General features: G+C 40.4%; 1 protein-coding gene across 1 annotated transcript in view; it reads right to left on the reverse strand.

Annotated features, from left to right (window-relative positions):
• Window positions 1-23,898, reverse strand: part of SLC4A4 (solute carrier family 4 member 4) — a 232,592-nt gene that overhangs the window by 124,133 nt on the left and 84,561 nt on the right. The window contains exons 3-5 of the mRNA XM_077814349.1: window positions 23,741-23,876; window positions 13,469-13,629; window positions 6,642-6,821 (exon numbers count right to left, since the gene is read on the reverse strand). Coding sequence (XP_077670475.1) covers window positions 6,642-6,821; window positions 13,469-13,629; window positions 23,741-23,876 — 477 coding nt within the window. The remainder of the gene's footprint in view (window positions 1-6,641; window positions 6,822-13,468; window positions 13,630-23,740; window positions 23,877-23,898) is intronic.

The following is a 23,898-nucleotide window of genomic DNA, read 5'->3' on the forward strand; positions in this document are numbered from 1 at the left end:
GATTCTAGCAAGAAAGAAAACTAGCCCTCTAACAATGGCTAAAATTTATAGTGCATTGCATTTTTCCGCTTCAAAAAACACCGATGAGCATTTTCTAACTAATCCTCATATACCTGCGTAATGCAAGGTCAGTATTATCCTCATTTTACAAGTTGGCAAACTAAGATTTGTGACACACACTGAGTCAGTGTCAGAGTGGGGATTAAAAACTCAGGAATTCTGGTCTTCTAGTCCTGTGTGCAGCCCAATACACTAAGTAGATTTTCAAAAGCTTCTAAAATTTCAGGACTGGAATGCCTTGCCAGATAGCCAAAGACTGTTGTGAAATCCAGTGCCTAAAACTATTGTTCCGTCTTTCTTAATAATGCCATATTCAGTGACCAGAAAGGAAACCTCAGAATTAACATGATGAACACTCAGAGTCAACTTACAAAATGAGATGCAATAGTGCAGTCCTCTTCTTCATGCTGGAAACCAACATTTCAATTAAACATTTTTGAAGCTATTGTTGAAATTATTGCAGATTTTATGAAGAGACATGAAGGACAGTGCCTTTGAAAGAGCAACTTTTGGTAGCTCCAGCCAACAAGATCCAAGAGAAGATCTTTGCCTTGTCTACTTTTGCTTACCATCTGCCTCTTGTTCAAGCAACAGAGTACTTGAAATGAATAGCCCATATTTACTCTCCTCCATCAAATTATGATGATGATGATTAGGAAATTATTATGATTTGCACAGCCTCTTTCATATCAGTGGATCCAAACAAAGCAAAATGATTTCTGGGGAAAGTTCCTCTTGTAAACAATGTTGGCTGGGCAAGACCAAGTCTCAACCCTAATTATACGTTTGTGAATAAAAACATTTATTGCATACCTTTGCCATCGAAGGATTTTAAACTTCAAAAGTGTTTTGGCCAATTTAAATCACTGTCGTTTTAAGAGAAGTAATTAAACAAATGAATTGGGAACAGAATGATTGTGCCAGCCCCTGTAATGAAGAGATGGTCATCCTGGGTGAGATTTTCAAAAGGCACCAAACCAGCTGCCATTGGAAGTCTATGGAAGTTGGGAACCTAGCTCCTATTTGTGCTTTTGAAAATCTCCCCCTCTTACAATGCTGAATTTTACACACATTTCACATATCTCCAAGTAATTTTAATAAAAGCGAATATGAAAATGGATTTTAAAAACACCGCCGTGGTCTTTTCCAAACTATTTGTGCATCACATCAAATTGTAACAAACCCGTATTCTGCAATTTAAAGACATCATGGTCACTAGCTGAGCTAGAACCCAAGTTCTTTGGCTCCAAACATATAGGCCTCTACCACCTGAGCTGCAGATTATCCATGAGACATCAGCAATAGAAGCAAGAGCTCCTCTGAGGGCTAGCCAATACAGGGCAACAGTCGAACACATTGAGTGAGCTGCTTCTTAAGAGTCATCCCACGGGGACTTGCACATTATAAAGTGAGAGTACAAAAACAACTAATTTATGAGTTAAGAAATTATTAAACTTCTGTTCATTCAAGTTTTCCTACTGTGAAATGTATACAGAACTCCCCAGATTCCTTCCCCATAAGCGACATGAACAAAACCAAATACACCAAAGATATATATAATAATCAACCTCACAGAAGCCTAAATGTGTCAATGCTGGTAATGTCACCAACTCCTTTGTTAGAATATGCAGGGTTTGCAGGATTGAGTCCCTCTTAGTTTTATTACATAACTTGATTTTGCTATTTCAATCTTAATATAAACAAATAGTCTGTTTCTCTGTTTAGTTTCTAATAATTATTTCTATATTCCTTGTTTTTCTTGCTACCTTTGATAGCATACAGGTTAAAGTGTATCAATCCTAAACTTGCTAATGCCCTTGTTCTAAAAGAATAAAAAGTAAGTTTTTTAAAAAGTTAACCCTTTTCCAGATGAAGTGAGTTATCGGATGTTAATCTTCATACCATTTAATGATTCAAAACAAAATTATTTGTAATACCAGACATGTGACAATTAAAGGAGAATTACATTGCAGTTGTTTAATAACAAAATGCTCTTTAAACAACAAAAATTGGCAATAATCCTAAAAGAGGCTTTACCTTCAAGTTTTTTTGTTTTTTTTTTTATTGTTCTTCCTCCTTTTAGGATAGTAAGTGACCTAGTGCTAAAGAGAAGGATATACAAAAGAAAGTGAAACTTCTAAGCCTAGTTTTATTTTCCAAACCAAAGGGCAAAAAGCAAAATGGGTAACAGGTAAATTTTATTTTCAAAAATTATTTCCATTTAACAATTTTAATATATATATATATGGGACACTGTCCCATATATATATATAAAACTTTCATCCTGACAGTGTCCCATTAAATATAGAACAGAGTTCAATTCTAGAGCTAGCAGCGATTAACAAGAATAGCCCATGACCCTGAAAACACTTACATGTGTGAGTAATTTTATGTATGGCCCATTGAGGACAATGGTGATTGACACATGTGTTTGCAAGATCAGGGCCACGGTATAGTGATGTGTGAAGATAACACAGCAGGGGAGCTGTAGCGCAGAAGGAAGATCCTAAATCACTAGGATCCACCACAATTGCTAGTGTAGCCCTCACACTCAAGAACACAAACACTGTAAAAACCGCTGTTCTGTTCTAAGTATTTACTTTAAAGTATGTAGATGTTGTGAGTAGAGATAACTATTTTAAAATGTAACTTACATGAATGAGCTTTTTAATAACTTCCTAAATTAAAGTGTTTATAGTGGGGGAGAGATGTCAGGAATCTTAGTCAGCTGTAAAGTACTACTACTTCACACAGAGTGGACAACAGGGCCAGCTCTTAATGGAACCTCAGATAAATTCCTGTTGACTATCAAATGAAATATATACAATCAAATCGCTCATCTGTTTTCTGTTTTTAGTTTATAAAGGTAACGTTTCCAAAGAAAGCTATTGGAAATCCAGTGGCAGATAGGAAATCTACATTTTTTAAAAAGAGCATAGTCATACAGTTAAAATATTGTTTAGTAAAGAAAATTATTTTGAGGAACAATTTAATAAGATCAGATAACATGTTAAATCATGGGTTCCAAACACACATTTAAAAATCTTTATTGCACATTAAGTGCCAATAAGTTATATAAAATGTTGAGGTTTAACCGACATGTAGTAGGTTATATAATCTAGTTACACCTCATTAAATGTCACTTCCTCAATACTTTTTTAATGAACATACACATCATTGTATAAGCACAGTCAAATTAATGGTAACTTTAAATTCAGTTTGGTAACTTAGTTTAAATTGTTTTAAGGGTGGACTGGAGGTTAGAAGTTATCTGTTCTAATATTGGCAGAACACAGAGCAGCTGTTTAAATATCTTATCAGCCTATAAACCTATTACACATAGACCTGAGAAGTAGGCAAGGCACAAATCTCTTCTATGGAGGAACTATCACTACCATTCTCATTAACCTCCTATACACAGTAGTAATAATTGTATTGTTAAATTTATTAATCTTATTTGGGTTATTGCTGATTATGTACTATACATATTGTATTACTTTAAAACCAACCTTTGTACTTTTGAATAATTTAAGCACTATAACCAGATGTACTGAAACTTTTCTTAACTTATGTATTATATAATTTTAACATTAGCTTTAATAAAAATTTTAAAGTGTATGAAAGCTTCAAAACAATGCAAACAAAATGGAACTGTTGAAAGGAACCATCTACCTGGCAGAAATCACTATGGGCTGGTGGCACTTTTATTATTATCAGGCATGACAAAAAACAGCTGTTGTCTTGTTCTCATTACATTTCTATAGGTTTAAAGGCAAAATTCTGCCTTAAGATGTAAATGTGGGTCACCCACTCAAATCCAAGCAGTGACATACGTGCATCCAAAGGTACTTTTGGTTTTACTTTTTTTTTCATAAAAGCATTAATAAATAATAATAGTGCTTATTATTATACTTAGTTTTTATATAACCCTTTTCATCCTCAGCACTCAAAGCACTTTACTTAAAGTTTAAGTTATTTAACTTAAAATTTATAACACTTCATTATTTATTACCCCCCTTGAATAGGTAGGGAAACAGAGGCACTGAACAATTAACTGACTTGTCAAAGGTCACCCAGCAGATCAGTGACAGTGCCAGGAACAGGACTGGGTCTCAAGTCCAGTTCAGTGGGGCCACTGGACCACAATGCTTCTTCCAACACTAAAAAGAAATGAATGAAAAAACTAGCCATTATATTGGTGACCCAACTTGAGTAAGCGTTGTTTTTTTAGGCTAAAAATTAATTTACACAAAGATGAGGGTTATGTGCTTATCCCTCACTCACACAATTTCCAAATTATATCAGCGATGTTTTTTAACCAGTTCTGACAAGAAGCTCAGCTCTCTACAATACATAGAGGAAGACACCATGACTGCCCCAGGGGCTTACAAGCTACGAGAGACAGAGAATATTGTTAGGATACATAATACACAAGTGATCTGCTGATGATTCAATCTCATAATGTTGCAGGGTTTTTGGGTTGGTTTTTGTTTGGCTGGGTTTTCTGTTAAATGGTTGGAGATTTTGGTGTTTCATCACCGAAGGGCTTAGCTGCAAAAGTGAAGGACTGAATGAAGAGCTGGCACAAAAGAGGAGGGAGACCATTCATACATATGGGGGACTGTAAAAATTTAAAAAAACAAAACAAAACGAAGTGTGGGAGAAGAATGCACATTCTCTACAATGTACTTTTCACCCTTTAGTGTCAATGAATCCCTTACCAGTTCTGAAGAGTCTCCTATCCTAACCATGTCATACACAGTAATATCAGATTATCACAAGGGTTTCTAGCACTCCCGACACCACAGACATAAACCTATGAAATTCACTGACACTGGAGGCCAGAGTTAAATACTATGGCTGGATTACTTTTATTTGTAACTAATAAAAATATTTGTTTGATTACTATGTGAATTACAGTAGCACTTAGAGGTCCCAAGCTCATAGTAAGAGGTTACACTCTGAACAGTTATGTACATTAAGATAAAGGTAATCAAATCTCAATGGTTGTCTATGGGATCATAAAAGAATTAAGTACCCTTAACCAAATGTACATTACACAGTAGGTTAGGCGCATGACAGCAGTTTATACATCTTTCTCTGAAGCATCAGGTATAGCATGACGTTTCTACTTGCAGTATGGGCCTGAAACAAAGCCCACGGAAGTCAGTGCAAGTCCTTCCATTGACTTCAACAGCTTTTCATCAGGCCCCACATTCTTTGGGATGAACCAACCATCTGATTTAACATGGCAAATCCTATCATTCTTTCCTTTATAGTTAAGTTTAGCACAAGTATAATTTTCTGTACAGTGCTGTTGGAACCAAAGCCTCCTTTTTCACTCTTTCAGAATGTCTGCCTGAGAATTTGGTAAAGTTCACATCCAAGACACTCCCATGATTGATTCTACTCCACCTTAATTTTCTCTTTCTGAATGCAGCTTTATTCAAGGCACTGGTATGCAATAAGTATTTTTTATTATTGAAAGCAAGTATTTCTCTCTCGCTCTCTCTCACAAATACACACAAATAAGCCTCAAAAATAAAGGACAGCATGAAAGAGGAATAGTTATTTGAATAATAAAATATGACGAGAGAGATGCTGGCATGCAAGTGGAGGCAGAATGCAGAAAGCGGAGTGACTTCACTGCCATTAGTACAGTATTATTACCATCACCTCACTTTGACTTCCTGCTATTTTAAAACAGTAACTTGTAACTGTTCTTCATACAACACTTAGATAGTTTGCAAAATTCCAAACCATGCCGAAGCCCTCTCACTGGCTTAACGTGTTATTCTTGCTTTTCTGGATACTATTTTCTAACAGGTCTTCTTTACGAAGTTCAAATCTCAATGCACTTTTAGCTATGGAGTTGCTATTTATGCATAAAGTGCAAGTATAAACTACACACACATATGTGCCTACAAATACACACATACAAATGCATGTTTAAGGGACACACATGCCCCTATATCTGTTTATATACATACAGACATTTTCATAGGATGATTTTGTTTAGGATGAACAAAGCTTCATAGAAATCAGCTTTCACCACACCGAACAACGGTCATAGTGTACTAAAAACTGAGCTCGTTTTTACTATCTTATATTAATATTCAGGGGCCTTGCTTTAAAAGTCTATGTACACCTTCTATAAGAAACTTTAATATACATAAAAACATGGTCTATATTTATATAAGATTACACAACTAGCCTTTAGGGTCTCAGGCACTTTTTTCTCCCTATATGTTCTCATACTGAACACACTCACTGATCTGTATCACCTCCCCAACATCGTCTGAAAGTGTCATTGCAAGTATTACTCTGTGAGCCCCAGGGATTATTGTATTTTGCTATCAGATGCCTCACACTGTACCCTCTCGTGTTCACCCAGTTAGTCCAGTGAAGATATGGACAGAGCAACATGCCACAGGAGCAGAGCCCATAACTGATGCATCATCAGTAGGGCACACTACACTACTTGTGTGTTAGAAAAAGCATGGTCATGAGATGGCAATGGAGTTAGTTTTTTGTGGGTTTCTTTCAAAGGGAAGGCTATAGCCAACTGGCCTCTGCATTACCATTATCAGGGTTGGTAAACATCCTACTTGCACTGGAGACGGTCTTCCCGATGTCAGCCAGAGAGCGTAGGTTCGATTTCTTGGTCTGGTGCCGGTGCTTCCTGAGCAGCGTGTAGGTGACCTTGTCCTTCATGTCTAGTTTCAACAGGCCCGTCTCGATTTGATTGTCAACAACCATCTCTGTTACAATAAGAAATAAGGGAATGGAGGGGGGAGAAAATCACAAAGAGCAAAGTTACTTTAACAGTTATGAGACTGCTACCTTCAGCTAAGTGTCTGGTTTCTTGAGTTCACCCTACTTGTTCAAGGGCTTTCCCTCTTCTAACACTTTTTTTTATTTAATAACGTGATTTTTTTATTTTTAAAAGTAGGTTTCCCTTTTAAGAATTTCTTTTGAAACAAAACTTAAGTATGTTTGTCTTCCAAAAGTCACTAGCCCTGTTCCAGGAGGTCCCTAGAAGAAACACTGCTATCATACCAATAGTAGGCTAGATCCCACAACACACACACAAGTAATTGCATTGACTTCAGAGGTAAGGAATGCTCTCTGTCATCCAGAAAGGGGAAGAATCTGCGTTACAGAATGAAAAATGGTCATGGATACGTACGGTCATCAAGACAGCAAGACCACAGGTGAAATTCTGGCCCCACTGAAGTCAATGGCAAAACGCCTATTGACTTCAATAGGGCAGGTATTTCACTCCATAGGTTTCCAGGTAAATGCAATTTAGCAAGAACTATGGAGTTAAATTCCTGGGAATGACTGAACAATTAAACCATAGTTCACCCCTACATCCACAGTAAATTAACATCAACCACATGAGGTAGAACTCACTCTCAATTCTATTATCCCTAAAGAGATTCTGTTATAAATATGAACTTGGGAAAGTCATCCAAAGGCAAATATTCCAGGATTTATGGTGTCTCACGTCCAAGTGCATTTTATTTTTCTTGCTCTTTACTAAGACTCTTCCTGCAACCCGCTACCACTGCCTCACTCATAAATTATCTGCAGAAGGGAGGGACCCTTCCAGCATTGGAATTATCACCTCTGCTGACCATCATCAGTACTGTCAGTTCAGGCAAAAATGTATTGTTTTAACACTTGCATGTTTCTGCCTTAACTGAGTCTCCATAAAACTGCTTCCAGCCCCATTCCAACCCTTCCCCCTTCTCATCAACCCTCTCATTCTGTTCCGATATCAGGGAAATCCTTATAAAAACAAAAGAGATAGACACATTTACTGAAAATCTTTATTCCCCATCCAAGTCATATACTAAGTTACCCATTTTATTAATTCAGTCAATGTTTCGGTTCCTGGAGGGAAGGTGTCAGCTCTTACTTTTACCTGTGCTAATAAAAAAAAAAAAAAAAAAAAAAAAAAGGTCTGAAGTTAGAAGCACAATGGGCAAAAAATTGCCAACTCAAATAGTTCAGGGCGTCAGATCTCATATGCCAACCTAGAATTAACACTTTTTCAAATCACTAAGAAAAAGGCCTAAAATTTCTACTCCAGTTCACCTGAGTGCATGTGTGTACATATGTGTGCAGACAAAAGACATTTTGTAAAGAGGCGGCTTTGTGCAATTTTTCCATTTAATTTTTACTGTTCGTATTTTATTTTTTTAAACACCTGTTGAGAAACTCAACTTTTCTTTCCCTGTCAATTTTATCTTTTTTTTTTCCCACTTGGCAAACTACTCTTCCCCACCTTCCATGTTTCTGATACAGTACAAAGAAACAAATCTGAGTTTTACTTTCTTGTTTGTCATCACCACGAACAAAGTCATCAGTGACTGAAAAACTCCAGGAATAGTGTTTGCAGTTAACTAGTTGTCCCTATCTGGCTTCTACAGCAGCAGAGCAAGAAATACAGTTATATCAACCATAGCTATTCATTTTTTATTTAATTCATTAGTGATAAGAGCACAGATTTAAGGGGAAGAAAAGAATATTTAGGGCCACATTTTCAAAGTAGCCTCAACCAGCCCTCTTATTTTGGGCGATTAAAGTTTCGGGTCTCCAATTTTAGTGGCTGTCTTTGGGTATTTTATCTCCAGTTTTTGCATACAAATTTCAGAGTTATTAGTTATGAATCAAAGAGACTGTGCTTGGTGTCGTAAGAGATACAGACGTAAAAGCAGCTGTTTAACCCAATTAGCACACAAAACTTGGGGCGTTTCAAAATTGTAGGCCTGATGTTAAAGGCAGCTTTGGTAAATCTGGCTCTTCGAATATAAAGGAACATGCCTTACCTGATGACGACTTTACACTAGGATGCATTTTGAGCCTAGCCTACAAAACAATATTTCACTGTTTTTATGTGGAGAACTTTCAAAAAATAATCAATTATGCTATTTTTACTGATTCTGAAACCAAGTTATTATTTACTTTAACTGTGCTTCCACCAGAGATTACTCTAACTAGCTTGTTTTCTGTTCCTCTTTTATTGAAAATTCTCATACACTAGTGAGAATATAGTATTTACAGCAGTCAGCAGTGACAGCATAGGTCATGCAATGCTATAGCTCTTTTCATATAAAAAACATCTTGCCATAGTGCTCAAAAGACATCAGCAGCTCTGTAGAGCAAATCCTCTCACTTCCCTTCAGTCCCCGCCTTTGTAGGCACAGAGCACTCACACCGTGGGCCAAGTCCTATGCCCTTTTACCACCCTATTCTGAAAACTGGCCTGCCAAATCAATTTTTGGTCTCGCCAGCTGTGTCAAAAATCTGAGAAACATTCTCTACGCAGCAGCGATTGTGATGTAGTCTTTTCCTAACAGATGTGAACTTGAAAGTTTTGTTTCCGATGCGACACATAGCCTGTAGAATTCCCTTCACACGGACGCAGAGAAGGCTGCTAATTCATAGCCGACTAGGTACCTAGTGCATGTGAACTTAGTCCTGTTCAAAACGGAACTACATCACTGTGAACTAGAAACCTTTTAGTGCACGGCAGCGGGGTCTATATGGGGCAGAGGGCAACATGTTAAAGTACACGACATTTCACAACCCTGTAGTCCAGATTGCAGCACCACGTAGACAAGCCCTTAGATATTTTTAGCATTCCAATCACCGGAGTATCTAAATGTGAAATACAATACAAGGATAAGCATAACAATCAGTGTGGAGGAGTCTGCTCATCCCTACCTATGCTCTGGTGCTACAACTTTATTTTCCTTCCTTCTCTTCTTCCCCTTCTTTTCCAATCCTCCTTCTACCTCCTGCTTTCCTGTTGTGGCTAATAGGGTTGCTAAGGTTGGTTTTGCACTGGGGTGTCCTCTGCAAAAGGATGCGCTATCTCATTTTAACCTCTTCCAGTAAGGTGCTCCACCACCTAAGACCCAGCATCACAAAAGCTCTGCCTCTAGCTCTCAAAAGGCCACTGCAGCATTTCTAATAGAGCTGGTTGACATTCTTCAAATATTGGCATCAATAGAAAGGAGGTGAGGGAAGGCTCATTTCCCCTTCTCTCCTCCACCCCCCCAATTTTTCAACCAATTATAGAGCTGGGCACTTTTTTGACCTTTGAAATAAATAAAAATAAAAGCACAAGAAAACATTCATGACACTTCTTCCTCTTACTTTCAACCAGCACTCGTTTCTAGTTTCCATGTCCTTCATGAGCAAAGCTGTCTTGGAGGATCACGGATGATGAGGTGGTTGCCAGTGTAGCCTTAGCCTGGCCCACAACTATTGAGGGCCATGAAGATTAAGATCAAGACCTTAAATTGGACCCAAAAGGTAAAACAGGACCCATGGAGAGCACAAAGCATTGGTCAGGTGCACTCTTGGTTACTATTCTTGTTTCAGAATCAGATTGCCACAGACTGTATCAATTTTTTTCCAAACATCAAAGATGACAGTTGTGTGTATAAACAAGTGCAATTTATTTTATTTTTTAATGGTTTATTATTTGCAAGCTGTGGCTGGACAAATAATTGTATATCATCAATGGCTCTTGTACACTGTTCTGTAGGTGTATGCAAGTTATTTATAAATATAAATTCTTATTTGAGGAGCACAAATAGTTTGCTCAGTGTTATCCACAACACAGAGGAAGACCGGTCCTGCCCTAAGAAGCTTACAATCTATGATCGTGATCCTGCAGAAATGTACACATGCTTGACCTTATGCAGTGAGTAATCCCACTGAAGTCAATGGAGAAAATAAGCTTTGAGTTGTTCTAATGATAACAGGGCAAATACAGGACTTCAATGGGTCTTTGCATGATTGGAGACTACGATAACACTTGACATTTGAAATTCCTCCCACCCAGCACCTAGTGTCAATCAAAATACAGTTGACACCTTCTTGCATTAATAAATTAAAATTAAATTAAATTGCTAAGAGGGTCTATATGGCTTATGGAAGTAGTATTGCCATACAGAGCCTGAATCCAATCAGGACAGTAGCAAGTAAAAGCTGACACCAACGGAAGATTATTTGGTGGCCTACAGTCTGGTGATCAGTCTAGTTGCAAGGTGAATTTAAAATAAGGGGTGCTTCTTAGTTTAAAGGGTATTCTTTATTTGATGTCTAATGTCCCAAGTCAAGTCGATATAGTACTTGCTTTGGCTCTGTTTTCAGCAATAATCATACAAACCTACCTATACCCATTATTCCTGCCATTTTTCAGATGAGCCTTATCTACACAGAGGAAAAGCCTGGAATAGCTAATGCAGAAGTGGATTAACCTTAAACCGCAAAAGGGCACCCCTCGGGCCGAATAAGAGAATCCACAGAAGGAGTTAGTGCAGAATACCTATTGCTCTTTAAGTTCATACCCTTGCTATTTTGGACTAACTTCCACTTGTAGACAAGCCCAGTTTCTTGGGGGCGGAGGAGTGCATGCTCAAAGTTTTGGGGAGAAATCTTCGTTAAAGTTGTTTCAAGTTACAGGAGGCAGTTTGGGTTTGAAGACGACTTAGGGAAATGCTTTTAACTGGGATTCCTGTAAGAACAAAGGTGTGGAAACAAAAATGGATTTCTGGGTGATAAGGGATTGGGCTAAGGAATTTCCCTCAGTTAAGAAGAGGTAATAAGTGCATGCTTTTAACTAAGAGTAAATCCAGAGTACAAGGAAGTTAAAAATTCAAATTAAAGCAATCTGGCAAAGAATTTAGCCCTGGCTTAGAGCTGAGGCACAAGAGGATGCTGGGGAAATTTACTGATGTTGCCAGTTACATCTTTTTAGATAAAATCATGCTGCCATTTATTTTTTGTTTATAGGAAGGAGCTGGGGAATGTGCTTTTTAGACAGACTTAGGTCACTGGTTTGAGTCACAAACATCTCACTCAAGGGTATTTCTTCCTCCCCAACAATGAGAAAAAGGAATCTTAAAGAATCCACAGAGCAGAGGAGAGCTCAGAAGTCCTCAAGCAAGTATCACCACTATCAGCAAATAGGTAAAACGGAACCACTAAAACTATGCTCAGTTCTGCTGTTACAAAGTGAGATCCAATCTATGAATTCTTTAATGCCACGCAAAGCAAAAAGTCCCCGGTGAGGATTTAACTAACAGGGACTGTCACTGCTATGCTCTTATAGTTGGTATTATGCTTGACGTGCTTGAATATCACCTTAGATGTGGAAACAAGTGACGTGCTTGAATATCACCTTAGATGTGGAAACTGTATTTCTCTGTTATTCTGTTACACCATGAATTAATAATAAACAGAAAGAGGAATACCAATTCAGAGGGTAATTTATTATAAAAGGAATTCAGTTTCTCTCATTAAATGTCTCTATAATTTTTCCCTTAAATAAGGAGACGGTAAATATTCTCAAAGATTAAATTGCAGTGTTGCCCGCTAATGATATTTGCTGTTTTAATTCAAGCCTCAGCTCTTGGAGCCATGTCATAAAGTAAGAGATTTAAAAAAAAAAAAAATCTACTTCTCATGGTTACAGAGAAAGTCTTGGAAATGTGAACCCTACAAAAAAGTGAAAGAAAATAAAAATAACCTAAGATTTATTATTTTTTAAAATCTCTTTTTAAAAATCAATTCCATGATATTTTGAGGACAAACTCATGTTTTTTGAATGCTTAGCTCTGGAACAGCTCTACCCTGAATTCGCTATAGTCGTTTTAGAAGCAAGTAGAGTAAGTCCCTCAAAGAGGAACTGTGGAATGTAGCGTTCAGCATTAGCCTAATTCCGTAGTCAATGGGACTATTACCAGTGAATTCATTGGAAGCAGAGGTAAGCCAACACTAAGTGCTTTTGCAAAGCCCAAAACATAAGGTCTGACAGCAGTGGAACGTGCATCCCCCTTCATGCACAGAACAGTGAGAACACAGGTAGCAGTGATGCAAGCTACCCCACATTGCTCTAATGTGCCTGAACCCTGACTGGGAGCAATTACCTCTAGGAGCAAGAGAATAAGTCACTCTCCATTCTCATCCACTGCTTCGCTTCTCAGGTGAGATGGCCAACCGAAGTGCTAGTTCATGGCAAATGTAACAGTGGTTCCTATGACATGGACGGCTATTCACTCAGAGCTGGACTGAAAGCACCAACAGTTTTGCATAGGCAACTGAAGAGCCATCAGATGGCCATAGCTTTCAGTCACAACCAAACCAAGCAGGGCGGTATGCTACAGGTGAAAGACTTTGTATCTTCCAGGCCACCCAGCCGCAGCTACTCCTGTCATTCCGGAAAGCCTGGGACATGGTTGGCTTTTGGATGTTGACAAAACCACCACAAGCTCATTCCTTCACTTTCACTGACAGCCATTATTCAGGCTCTGAGGAAGAGAGCATTGTGGGGGGTGGTGGTGAGGGAGGATTATTGAAAGAGCCTCCATGGAAGCTTACTTACCCACTACCTGAGGGAGAGAAGTGGCCTCCAAATCCAGCAGGATGGATCCTTTCTCTATACACGTCCTCAGTTCAAACAAGCTGTGCAGGGACAACGTAGCGACGTGAGGCTTGCTCCATCTCTCTCCGCCCTGTTCCACTTTCTCTTCAAACTTTATCCACCTATGGAAGGGCAGAGCAGCAAGAATACGTTAAAAATGCTACCTCTGGCGTTTCTGAAAGAGGCACAACAGCCAGAATGTCACCAGGTGTTGACAGATTTAAACGTACATGAGGTCATGAACACATCACTTTAAATTAAGACAAAGGAAATAAAATGCAACAACTACACCAATGCCACCCAGTATTTGAACAGGCCAAACGTTTCCAAGTTAGCCACCTAATCCATAGTGGGCCACCTAGATTAAAGTGGCTTGATCTTCAGAGGTGCTGAGTCCCCAAAGGACAATGGATTATCAGCACCTCTGGAAATAAGGTCACTTTCATTTAGATGCCTAAAACACCTAAATTTGAACATTTTTGGCCATGGTTTTTAAAGGTACCAGGTAAGCTGAGACAAGCAGAAAAGTAAAATGACTGAAATATATCATGAGACAGAAATTACTAATGAATCTTAGTTCACGGATTTTTATTATTCTTACGCCTGGTCACACTTTGAACATAAGAGGGGAAGAGCCAATCAATCAATCAATCAATAAATAAATAAAAAGCAGCCAGCTCTTATATCGTGCTTTTCATCCATAGGCATCAAAACACTTGACAAAAGAGGAAACTGAGGCACAAAGAGATGAAGTGATTTCTCCAAAGTTACTCAGCAGCCCTGTTGGCAGAACTGGGATCAACATGCAGGTCTCTTAATTCCTGGTTTGGAGTCTGTCCATTGGGTCAAGAAACACAGAACCTCCACTTTACATTGTCTCTGGCACATTATTGCTCACGATACTATGTGAAAGACAACCATGTACAGTCAATTTTCAAATTATAAATAAAGATGACAGTCCTTTGTCAGAAAACTCACTAACTCGCCTGAAACATCCAAAATCAAAATTGGGCAGGATGGGGTGGGGAGGAATCAGTTTGCATGTAGCCCTTCTTAATTGAAAAAAAAAAAAAAAGTTATTAGCTTTCTACATTCTGTATCTAGTTGTTTAATGATTCAATGGCATTTTCCTGGGGGGAAAAACCTGCAAGCTCATCTCCCTAGTAGAAGATTAGAGCAAAGGTTAAATACCATTGCATGTAAAACATTATTTACACACCTAAAACCATGTCATCAGGTTAAAGCATTAAAGCATCAGGCCTAAACCTTCAAAAGCAAAGAGAAAGAAATATCTTCAATTCTCACTATTGTGCCTAAGTGTATCAGATCATACAGAAAGAGTGTGACCTGCAGGCCAATACTTAGCGCAACCAACAGCCAGGTGGGTTCTTTCCTTCTCATACAACACAGGTAACAAAGTTTTGCAAGTCAAATTCTGCCCTCAACAACCCCTGCCTAACCCTCAATTGGTTTGCACAGGTGTGACTGATTGGAACTTAGTAAACAATTCCAAGGAGGTATAAGGAGGAAAAAAATCAGCTTTCTTCCTTAGACATGTTAACACTACAGTGCTAGCAAAAGAAAGTGAAACTCATAAAAACTAAAAAGAAAAGGAGTACTTGTGGCACCTTAGAGACTAACCAGTTTATTTGAGCATGAGCTTTCGTGAGCTACAGCTCACTTCATCAGATACATACCGTGGAAACTGCACTAAAAACTAAAAACTAATTTCTTTCTCTACAGAAAGCAGATGTAACTGGTGTACACAGGGAACCATGAGTAAGGATGACATTTTTACATAATCGATTTTCAGAATCATAGAATCATAGAATATCAGGGTTGGAAGGGACCCCTGAAGTTCATCTAGTCCAACCCCCTGCTCGAAGCAGGACCAATTCCCAGTTAAATCATCCCAGCCAGGGCTTTGTCAAGCCTGACCTTAAAAACTTCCAAGGAAGGAGATTCCACCACCTCCCTAGGCAACGCATTCCAGTGTTTCACCACCCTCTTAGTGAAAAAGTTTTTCCTAATATCCAATCTAAACCTCCCCCACTGCAACTTGAGACCATTACTCCTCGTTCTGTCATCTGCTACCATTGAGAACAGTCTAGAGCCATCCTCTTTGGAACCCCCTTTCAGGTAGTTGAAAGCAGCTATCAAATCCCCCCTCATTCTTCTCTTCTGCAGGCTAAACAATCCCAGCTCCCTCAGCCTCTCCTCATAAGTCATGTGTTCTAGACCCCTAATCATTTTTGTTGCCCTTCGCTGGACTCTCTCCAATTTATCCACATCCTTCTTGTAGTGTGGGGCCCAAAACTGGACACAGTACTCCAGATGAGGCCTCACCAATGTCGAATAGAGGGGGACGATCACGTCCCTCGATCTGCTCGCTATGCCCCTACTTATACATCCCAAAATGCCATTGGCCTTCTTGGCAACAAGGGCACACTGCTGACTCATATCCAGCTTCTCGTCCACTGTCACCCCTAGGTCCTTTTCCGCAGAACTGCTGCCTAGCCATTCGGTCCCTAGTCTGTAGCGGTGCATTGGATTCTTCCGTCCTAAGTGCAGGACCCTGCACTTATCCTTATTGAACCTCATCAGATTTCTTTTGGCCCAATCCTCCAATTTGTCTAGGTCCTTCTGTATCCTATCCCTCCCCTCCAGCGTATCTACCACTCCTCCCAGTTTAGTATCGTCCGCAAATTTGCTGAGTAGAATAGAAACATGCTTAATTTAAGCTATTCCTGGATATTATTTTAACAGATTTTGAGAATAAACATTTTGAGACTTTTAAAAAACTTCTTTTTACCCAAACAAAATGTTGTGACTTTGGTCTGAAAATACTGAAGGAGGACTGTTAGGTCTACAGAGGCTGGGATTTTTTGATTTACTGAATTTTACCCTGCATGAACATAAATCCTGAAAATTAAAAAGACCTTGACATTTTTGTTGAAGGTGTATAATTCACAATAAAGCACTTTCCCATGTTTGATTTGGATTTGGTTTTTATTTGGTTTTCTCCATATAATCTGCAATATTTAGCTTTGATAAAGTAAGCTTTAACTTATTTTTATAAGTGTTTGAACTGTTAACTGCTATATTTAATGCACTCCTAAAGCTCTACTGAATAGATCTTCCTGCAAATTCTGTTTCACAAACCAAACATTCTCCTAGGTGGAGACTTCCTGCAGTTCAAGCCAAGTCACATAGAAATCAATGGGAGCTTGTGCCTAGGTGCTTTTGAAAATCCCACTAAAAGCCTATCAGCATCTTTAGGCATCTAAATACCTATAAAAACCTGGTTCCCAATCACTTCATTCTTAAACTCCCTTTGAATTCTTCAGTGTCTACCACCTAATCTGGAAATTTATTTAGTTTAGCAATCTGTTCCAATTCCTCTTCTTTTGACACTTCAATCTCTGAAAATGCCTTTTCTTTGATACCTGAAAACAGAATATGTTCAAGATAGGTATCACACACAACATCCTGAGTGGTGAAGACTGATGCAAAGAAATCATTTAGCTTCTCTGCATATCTTTATTATTCCCTTTACTGCCTGGTAGTCCAGCACACCTTCCAAATCTCTCAGGCTTCTGATACATTTAAAGAATTTCTTGTTAGTTATATTTTTGGTTATTTACCCTTCACATTCCCTCATACCGTAGAGCTCTTAATTTCCACCTATTCACCTGGCTTTGTTTGCTGATGGTATGAAAGGATGAACAGAGATTAGCAGAAAAATAAAAATCTCAGCTAATTCAAGTTTTAGTCATATTTAGCTCTGATTCAGGGGTGACTTAAAATAACCCTTAAATTCGAGGTTAGTGTTCAATAGCCCAGAGGGACAGTAAGTTGCCTGGGTCAATTCAGTGCTTAGTCAGTGCTCATTACTTGTAGTTACTATTAGCATAGCTAAAAATCACCAAGTTAAAGCCCCATCAGAGTAAAAACAAAAAAACACTACAATTGAATGAGATTCAGTCCTAGTATAATTTTTGTAATTTAATCATTTAAATAATTCAGCCATCTCAGAATTGCTAATAATATTATAATCATTCAGTTGCATTCCCATAAGTAATGTCCTAGGTAGGACCCGCTCTTCTTGGAATATCCCTGAAGAGTTTATTAGGGGTTATAAAGTGAGCCCTTTGCATGCTGGAGCAGAACACTGGTAGTTCAGTTAGTACTGAGCAGATACCCAGGTAGCACAAATATGTTCAGTACAGCTGATATTTATGTACCTTGATATCAAGTCTCAAAAGATGAGATTAAAAGAAGCTCTCACAGTTTGGGACACAAAACTCTCTTTTATTAAAAATAACCAAGGACCCAATCCTCCAAGGCCTAGGCTAGAACTGATTTTAGGTGTCAGAATCACTTTTGATAAAATAACGTTGGAGGTCAAATGCAGAAAGTTGCATTTGCAGTTGGTTGAGCAAAGAGAACGTTCTCGGACAAGGGAAGAACTTTCAAGGGGATCAAAGGGGAGGAGATGTGCCTAAGTGCTACAGTACGCCCTCACTATAATGAATCGCAGGGGATACAAACCAGGTGTTCAGTATAGCCGGGGTTTGTTATAGCGCGGGGCGGCAGGGAGAGAAACAGATCCTCCAGTCCCAGGGCCAGGGGAGCACTCTGTCCAGCAGTGGCCCTGGGGCTAGAGGATCTGTCACCTCTCCACCTCTCAGCCGTGGGACTGGAGGAGATCTCAGCCCTCCACATGGTGGGCGGGGCTAGAGGTGGGATGCAGGGACCCCATTTGCTAAGGTTCAAGGTTTGTTTGCGAAGCGTGTTCCAGTAAGGGTCTACCATACATGTACCCATTAATATTTACTGTGGTGTGAATTCAGCATTGTGGAGTTTCCTGGTATTCAAAGAGAGAACGTCTATAAAAGTAGCGTAACAACAAATCAATTCAGGGCAAGAGGTTGCTGGCTTGATTATTTGAAATTTTTTTCATCACCTCAGTCCAGTTCTACTCCTAACCTCTACACACCTGGCTTCACTGCACCTCACTCCCATCCAACACCCAGTTTGGATCACTTTGACTAATTCAGAGCAAAATAAACCAGTAAGTCTTTTTTAAAACCTCAGTTATGCTTCCCGGGCCCTCAACACTGTCCCAGATTTAGAAAATGCAGCATCTGAAGACTCCCCGAAGTGCGCAGTGACACTGCATGCTTCAGATTTCAGAATGACACTGCCGGTCCCGGTGCAAACAGCCAGCTGCTCGTACATTAGAAAAATCTGATGTGGCTGCATTTAAATGCTCCCCAAACCATTTCCTTACACTCTAATCATGGTTTGAGAACCTACTAGGGGGCAGTTCAGTACCCACCATGGTGTAACATTGCTAATAACTGCACTGGTCAGTAGGCCAAGAAAGGGATGAAATTATTTCTAGCGTGTCCACAAAAAGTGGGTGAAGGAGCCTCTTTTTCTTCAAGGACCCTTGTTGTATACAATTCTTAGACAGTCCATCACACGGCTACGAATACGTTTGCCAATTTCCTAATCTCACAAAACCTAACATCCTTGCCCCGCCCCTTCTCAGAGGCCCCACCCATGTTGCGCCCCTTCTCAAAGGCCCTGGACCCCCACTCGCTCCATTTCAGCCCCCCCCCCCAATCGCTCACTCTTCCCCACCCTCACTCACTTTCACCGGGCTGGGGTGCAGGGGGGGATGGGTGGTGGGGGTGAGGGCTCAGGCAGGGGGTGGGGCCGGGGATGAGGGATTTGGGGTGCAAGGAGGAGTGAGGACGCCACCTGGGGTTGGGGCTGGGGGGTTTGGGGATCTGGAGGGGGCTCAGGCTGTGGGCGGGGTACAGGAGGAGGCTCAGGGCTGGGCCAGGAGGCTGGGATGTGCAGGGGAGGGGGTGGTCCCAGCGGCGGTTACTGTGGCTTGGAGGAAGCAGCCACCAGGTCCTTGTGGCCTCTAGGCGCATGGGTGGCCAGGCGGCTCTGCGCGGTGAACACTGCCTTTGCGCCTGCAGGCACCATCCCCCGCAGCTCCCATTGGTCATGGTTCCCAGCCAATTGGAGCCGCAGAGCCGGTACTCAGGGCGAGGGCAACACACCGAGCTTCCCTGGCCCCAGACCCCCTCCTGGACTTTTAATAACCCGGTCGGTGGTGCCGACTGGAGCCGCCATTCTCCCTTTTCGACCAGGCGTTCTAGTCAAAAACCAGATGCCTGGCAATCCTAGCTTGGAACATACTGAATGGAGGTAACACGCTGTTTGACATTGCTCACCAGAAGAGCAAGGAACAAAATGAATTCCAAAGACCACAAAACCGTTTCATGACTTTTTGGTGCAATCACAGGATCAGACTTTTGGTATGACAGCCTCATTACTGGCAAACTGGACTAGCTCCTGAGCATACGGCAGTGGATCCAAAAATTCAAGTAGTAGCCACAGGCCACTGCTCAGGTTTCAGGCCTTTTCATTTTGCTGCCAATTTACAATGTGTCCTTTAACTATTGCTGAACTGCAAAGAAGTTTGCCTGGAAGCACAATGGCTTTGACATCCATACCAACTGAGTTAATTGCAGCTTGTAACAACACAATGAACAAAAACTGCTAATGACCCAACCTTCAACTGTTACCTTTCAACAGCCATGACTTTTGCTGTTACTGTACGGCTCTGATGAATTCAGACAGTCCCATGTGAACCTTGGCTACACTAGGAACATTCCTCAAAAAGCTTCTACTGTTACCAATGGCTGAACTCCACCAGTCTGAACAATGTTGGGAGCCCACAGGTACACGGGCTCCCTCTACCCAAATCATTTTAAGTCCTGGATTGGCTAGCCATACTTTGAGCAGGGTTAGACGACACTCAGAATGGTGCTGCCCATCTATTTTAGTGCTCCTAATATAGGTAACATCAATGAACCTGACGGCAACATTTGCTAAAGCAGCCAGGGACACCATATACATTTTATTCATATCTTTTCACTCGTGGCTAGAAATTTTTTATGACCTCTACCAATTATTTTTATATAGGTACGGCCTTGGGGAGACAGCAGCTCGATTTGCTATAACTCTTGAATGCAAATGTTATGTTCTGATGGGGACACGGTTTCAATTCAATCCTCAAACCTCCTTTGGGGATTAATACCATACAGTAACTCCTCGCTTAACACTGTAGTTCTGTTCCTGAAAAATGCGACTTTAAGCGAAATGATGTTAAGCAAATCCAATTTCCCCATAAGAATTAATGTAAATAGGGGGGTTAGGTTCCAGGGAAATTTTTTTCCACCAGACAAAAAACTTATACACACACACACGTACAGTATAAGTTTTAAACAAACAATTTAATACTGTACACAGCCATGGTGATTGTGAAGCTTGGTTGAGGTGGTGGAGTCAGAGGGTGGGATATTTCCCAGGAGATGCCTTACTGCTAAATGATGAACTAACACTCGGCTGACCCCTCAAGGGTTAACATGTTGTTAATGGAGCCTCACACTCTACAAGGCAGCGCAAATGGAGGGAGGGGAGACAGCATGGCAGATAGAGACAGACAGACACACACACCCTGTGGGGGGGAGATGCTCATTGCCCCTTTAAGTATGCTGACCCCATTCTATGTACATTGCCTTTAAAAAGATCAGGAAGTTGAGACAGCAGTTGCGGCCAGCAAGCTCTCTCTGTCCTGAGCCCTGTCCTGTCTCCACCCTTGTCTATATGGAGAAGGGGTAAGCGGGGGGCAGGAGTACGGGGGAGGGGGACACCCTGACATTAGCTCCCCTCTTCCCCAGTTCCCCTGCACAGCAAGCAGGAGGCTCCTGGGAGCAGCTCCAAGGCAGAGGGCAGGAGCAGCACACGGCAGTGGGGGGAGGGACAGCTGAACTGTGGGCAATTGATAGCCTGCTGGGCGGCTGCCGCACAGAGAACTTCGAGGAGCTGATGGGGGGCTGCTAGTCCATCCTGGTTCCAAGCCCCCACCAGCTCACTCCAACGGGCTGCTCTTTCTGCAAGCCATGGACAAAGCAGGCAGCTGCCAAATGACGTTAGAAGGGAGCACTGCGCAACTTTAAATAAGCATGTTCCCTAATTGATCAGCAACGTAACAATGAAACAACGTTAACTGGGACGACTAAGTGAGGAGTTCCTGTACAGTGAACAGTGGTGAGATGTGGATTGGGCAGCTCCTCTACAGGCTGGAGCACAGAGTTGGGTGGTCCTATCTAGTATGTCTTGCAGAAGCAGTCACTCTTCAGCTTACGGTAGATTTTGCTTTGCAAGTTGTCAGAGAAACATTTAAAAACTTCACATATCATAGATGTCAGCAGCAAAATAAAAACGCTTTCTGAATAAGAGACTGTCAAGCTTGGAATTTTTGCAGTGGCTCTAATGTCACGCAGTTTAGGCATGTAAGCTACATACAGTGTCACCATTAAAGGGCCTCATATACACAGTCCTATCTAGCAGTTCCAGCAAAGCAGCATGGCACTGCATAAAGCATACAGCATTTAAAGAAAAACTATTCCTCTTCATTATACTGTGACTTGATAAAGCAAACTGAAGAGCCCATCCTCCAAAGTTATACCTACCTGAAGGCTGCTTTGAAATTACATGACAGCTGTGGGTAAGTATCCCTCAAGTTACTTTAGTGATCCCTCATGAAAAACCTAGCTGAGACTCATTTCCTTTGGCTCTGAAAGGGGGTCCTTACAATTAAATATTGTCTTTTACCCACTAAGCCAAATCAAATTCACATCAACAGCTCCTCATCAGGCATATGCTGCCTCCCTCTTTATAATCACAATTAAAGAGCAGCCTAAAAGATGTGTAATATTTGTGGAGTTAAGAGAAACCTCCTGGCCTATTTTCACACTGAAGGAAAAAGGCACATTCTGTCCACGTAAGGAAATATAAGTTTAGATACAAGACATGAAAATGGATAAATTGTTAATTTTTATCATTAGATCTTCTAAAAAGGGGAAAGTGGTATAGGCAGTGAAAGGAATAATCAGCTTTAGAAAGCAGAGAGGTGATGCACACAACAAAATGCAAATACTGAACTAATAATAAGGAAAAGAGTAATACAGGGAGAAAAGAAAGACCAATAAGCAAGAATTTAAAGAGTAAAGGTGAAGAGTCTTTAAATAGGCTCTACAAGAGACTGAAAAGTAAAATGAAGATAAGGGGACAAGGTAGAGTGGCTCATTAAAAATCAAAGGTAAAGGACGATTAAGGTAACCAAATAAGAGGGACTAACCAGAACATGGTCAGAGACCTTTAAGATTGGAAGATGGAGAGAGAGCTTTGCAGAGCTACAATAAAGGAAAACAAAAAGCTAATATTCAAAAGGTGCAGGAGGAGAGGAAAAAGCTCTGGAAAATATTTACTCTGAATTCCTCTCTCTAGTGGAATACCCAAATCTAATACTTCATGCAGCTTCCCATAGAGCACAAAAGAGATGAAATTTCAAGACCAAAGTTATTGTCACTGTACAGAAAAATGTCAGCCTAGCAAGCCTGAGATGCTAAATAGAAGCAATTATAAACAGCTAATACTGCTCTCTAAATTAGTTGCAGATATCATGATTTTCTATCATCATTCCAATCTAATTTATCTGTATGCATTGTTCACAAAATGGTCTAAAATCAATTTGCCTGGACTATCAGACAAAGCATGCAGCTCTGAATTAACTCCAGAGTACAAAACAGAGAATAAAATCAGAAAAATCAAAATGGTCTATCTATTCTAGCAAATACCCCGAGGGAATAACTGGCTTTTAAAAAAAAATTTAAAAAAAATACTTGGGTGTTTTTTACTCATTTAAAATTAAGATCATTTGCAGCTACTGAGGACAAAGTCCAAGACTGAAGTTTTTGAACTTGTATCTGATATTGGGCTCCTAGATTCATGTTTAGGCACCAAAACAGAAGTAGCTTTAACGGAGCTTTTAAAGCTTAACTTCCGCCACCCAATTTTGGCCAGCATGAGTTACCTGTTTGCAAAGCACTAAGTACACTTTTGGCTCTGGATAAAGTATAAATTCAAACAAATCCGGTACTCTAGATCTTCTGTTTTAGGGAAGATTTAGATAAAGGCTGAAATGAATCACTAAGGTCTCCCTTATGGAAGAGCCTCGTTGAATTTGAGAGGAGGACAACTTCTGAACCATCCCCTAAACAGGGATGTTATTTTCTACGACTCTCCCATGAAGGTTCCCAAGCAGTTGCACCTCCCTCTCAGAGTAAAGGGAAAATGCCTCACCTTGCCGTCTCCTTCCATTCCATCTCTTGTCCATCAACAGCCAGAAGCTCGTCCAGTTCGGTGAAGAGCTGAGGGGGTGCAGGGCTGTCATCTTCTTCACCCAAAATGAAGCGGATTCGCTCAGCAGCGGGGGAGACTGCAGAGGTGAAAATACTGCG

The sequence above is a fragment of the Eretmochelys imbricata genome, chromosome 4 (assembly GCF_965152235.1).
Source record: "Eretmochelys imbricata isolate rEreImb1 chromosome 4, rEreImb1.hap1, whole genome shotgun sequence".
Taxonomy (NCBI): Eukaryota; Metazoa; Chordata; order Testudines; family Cheloniidae; genus Eretmochelys; species Eretmochelys imbricata.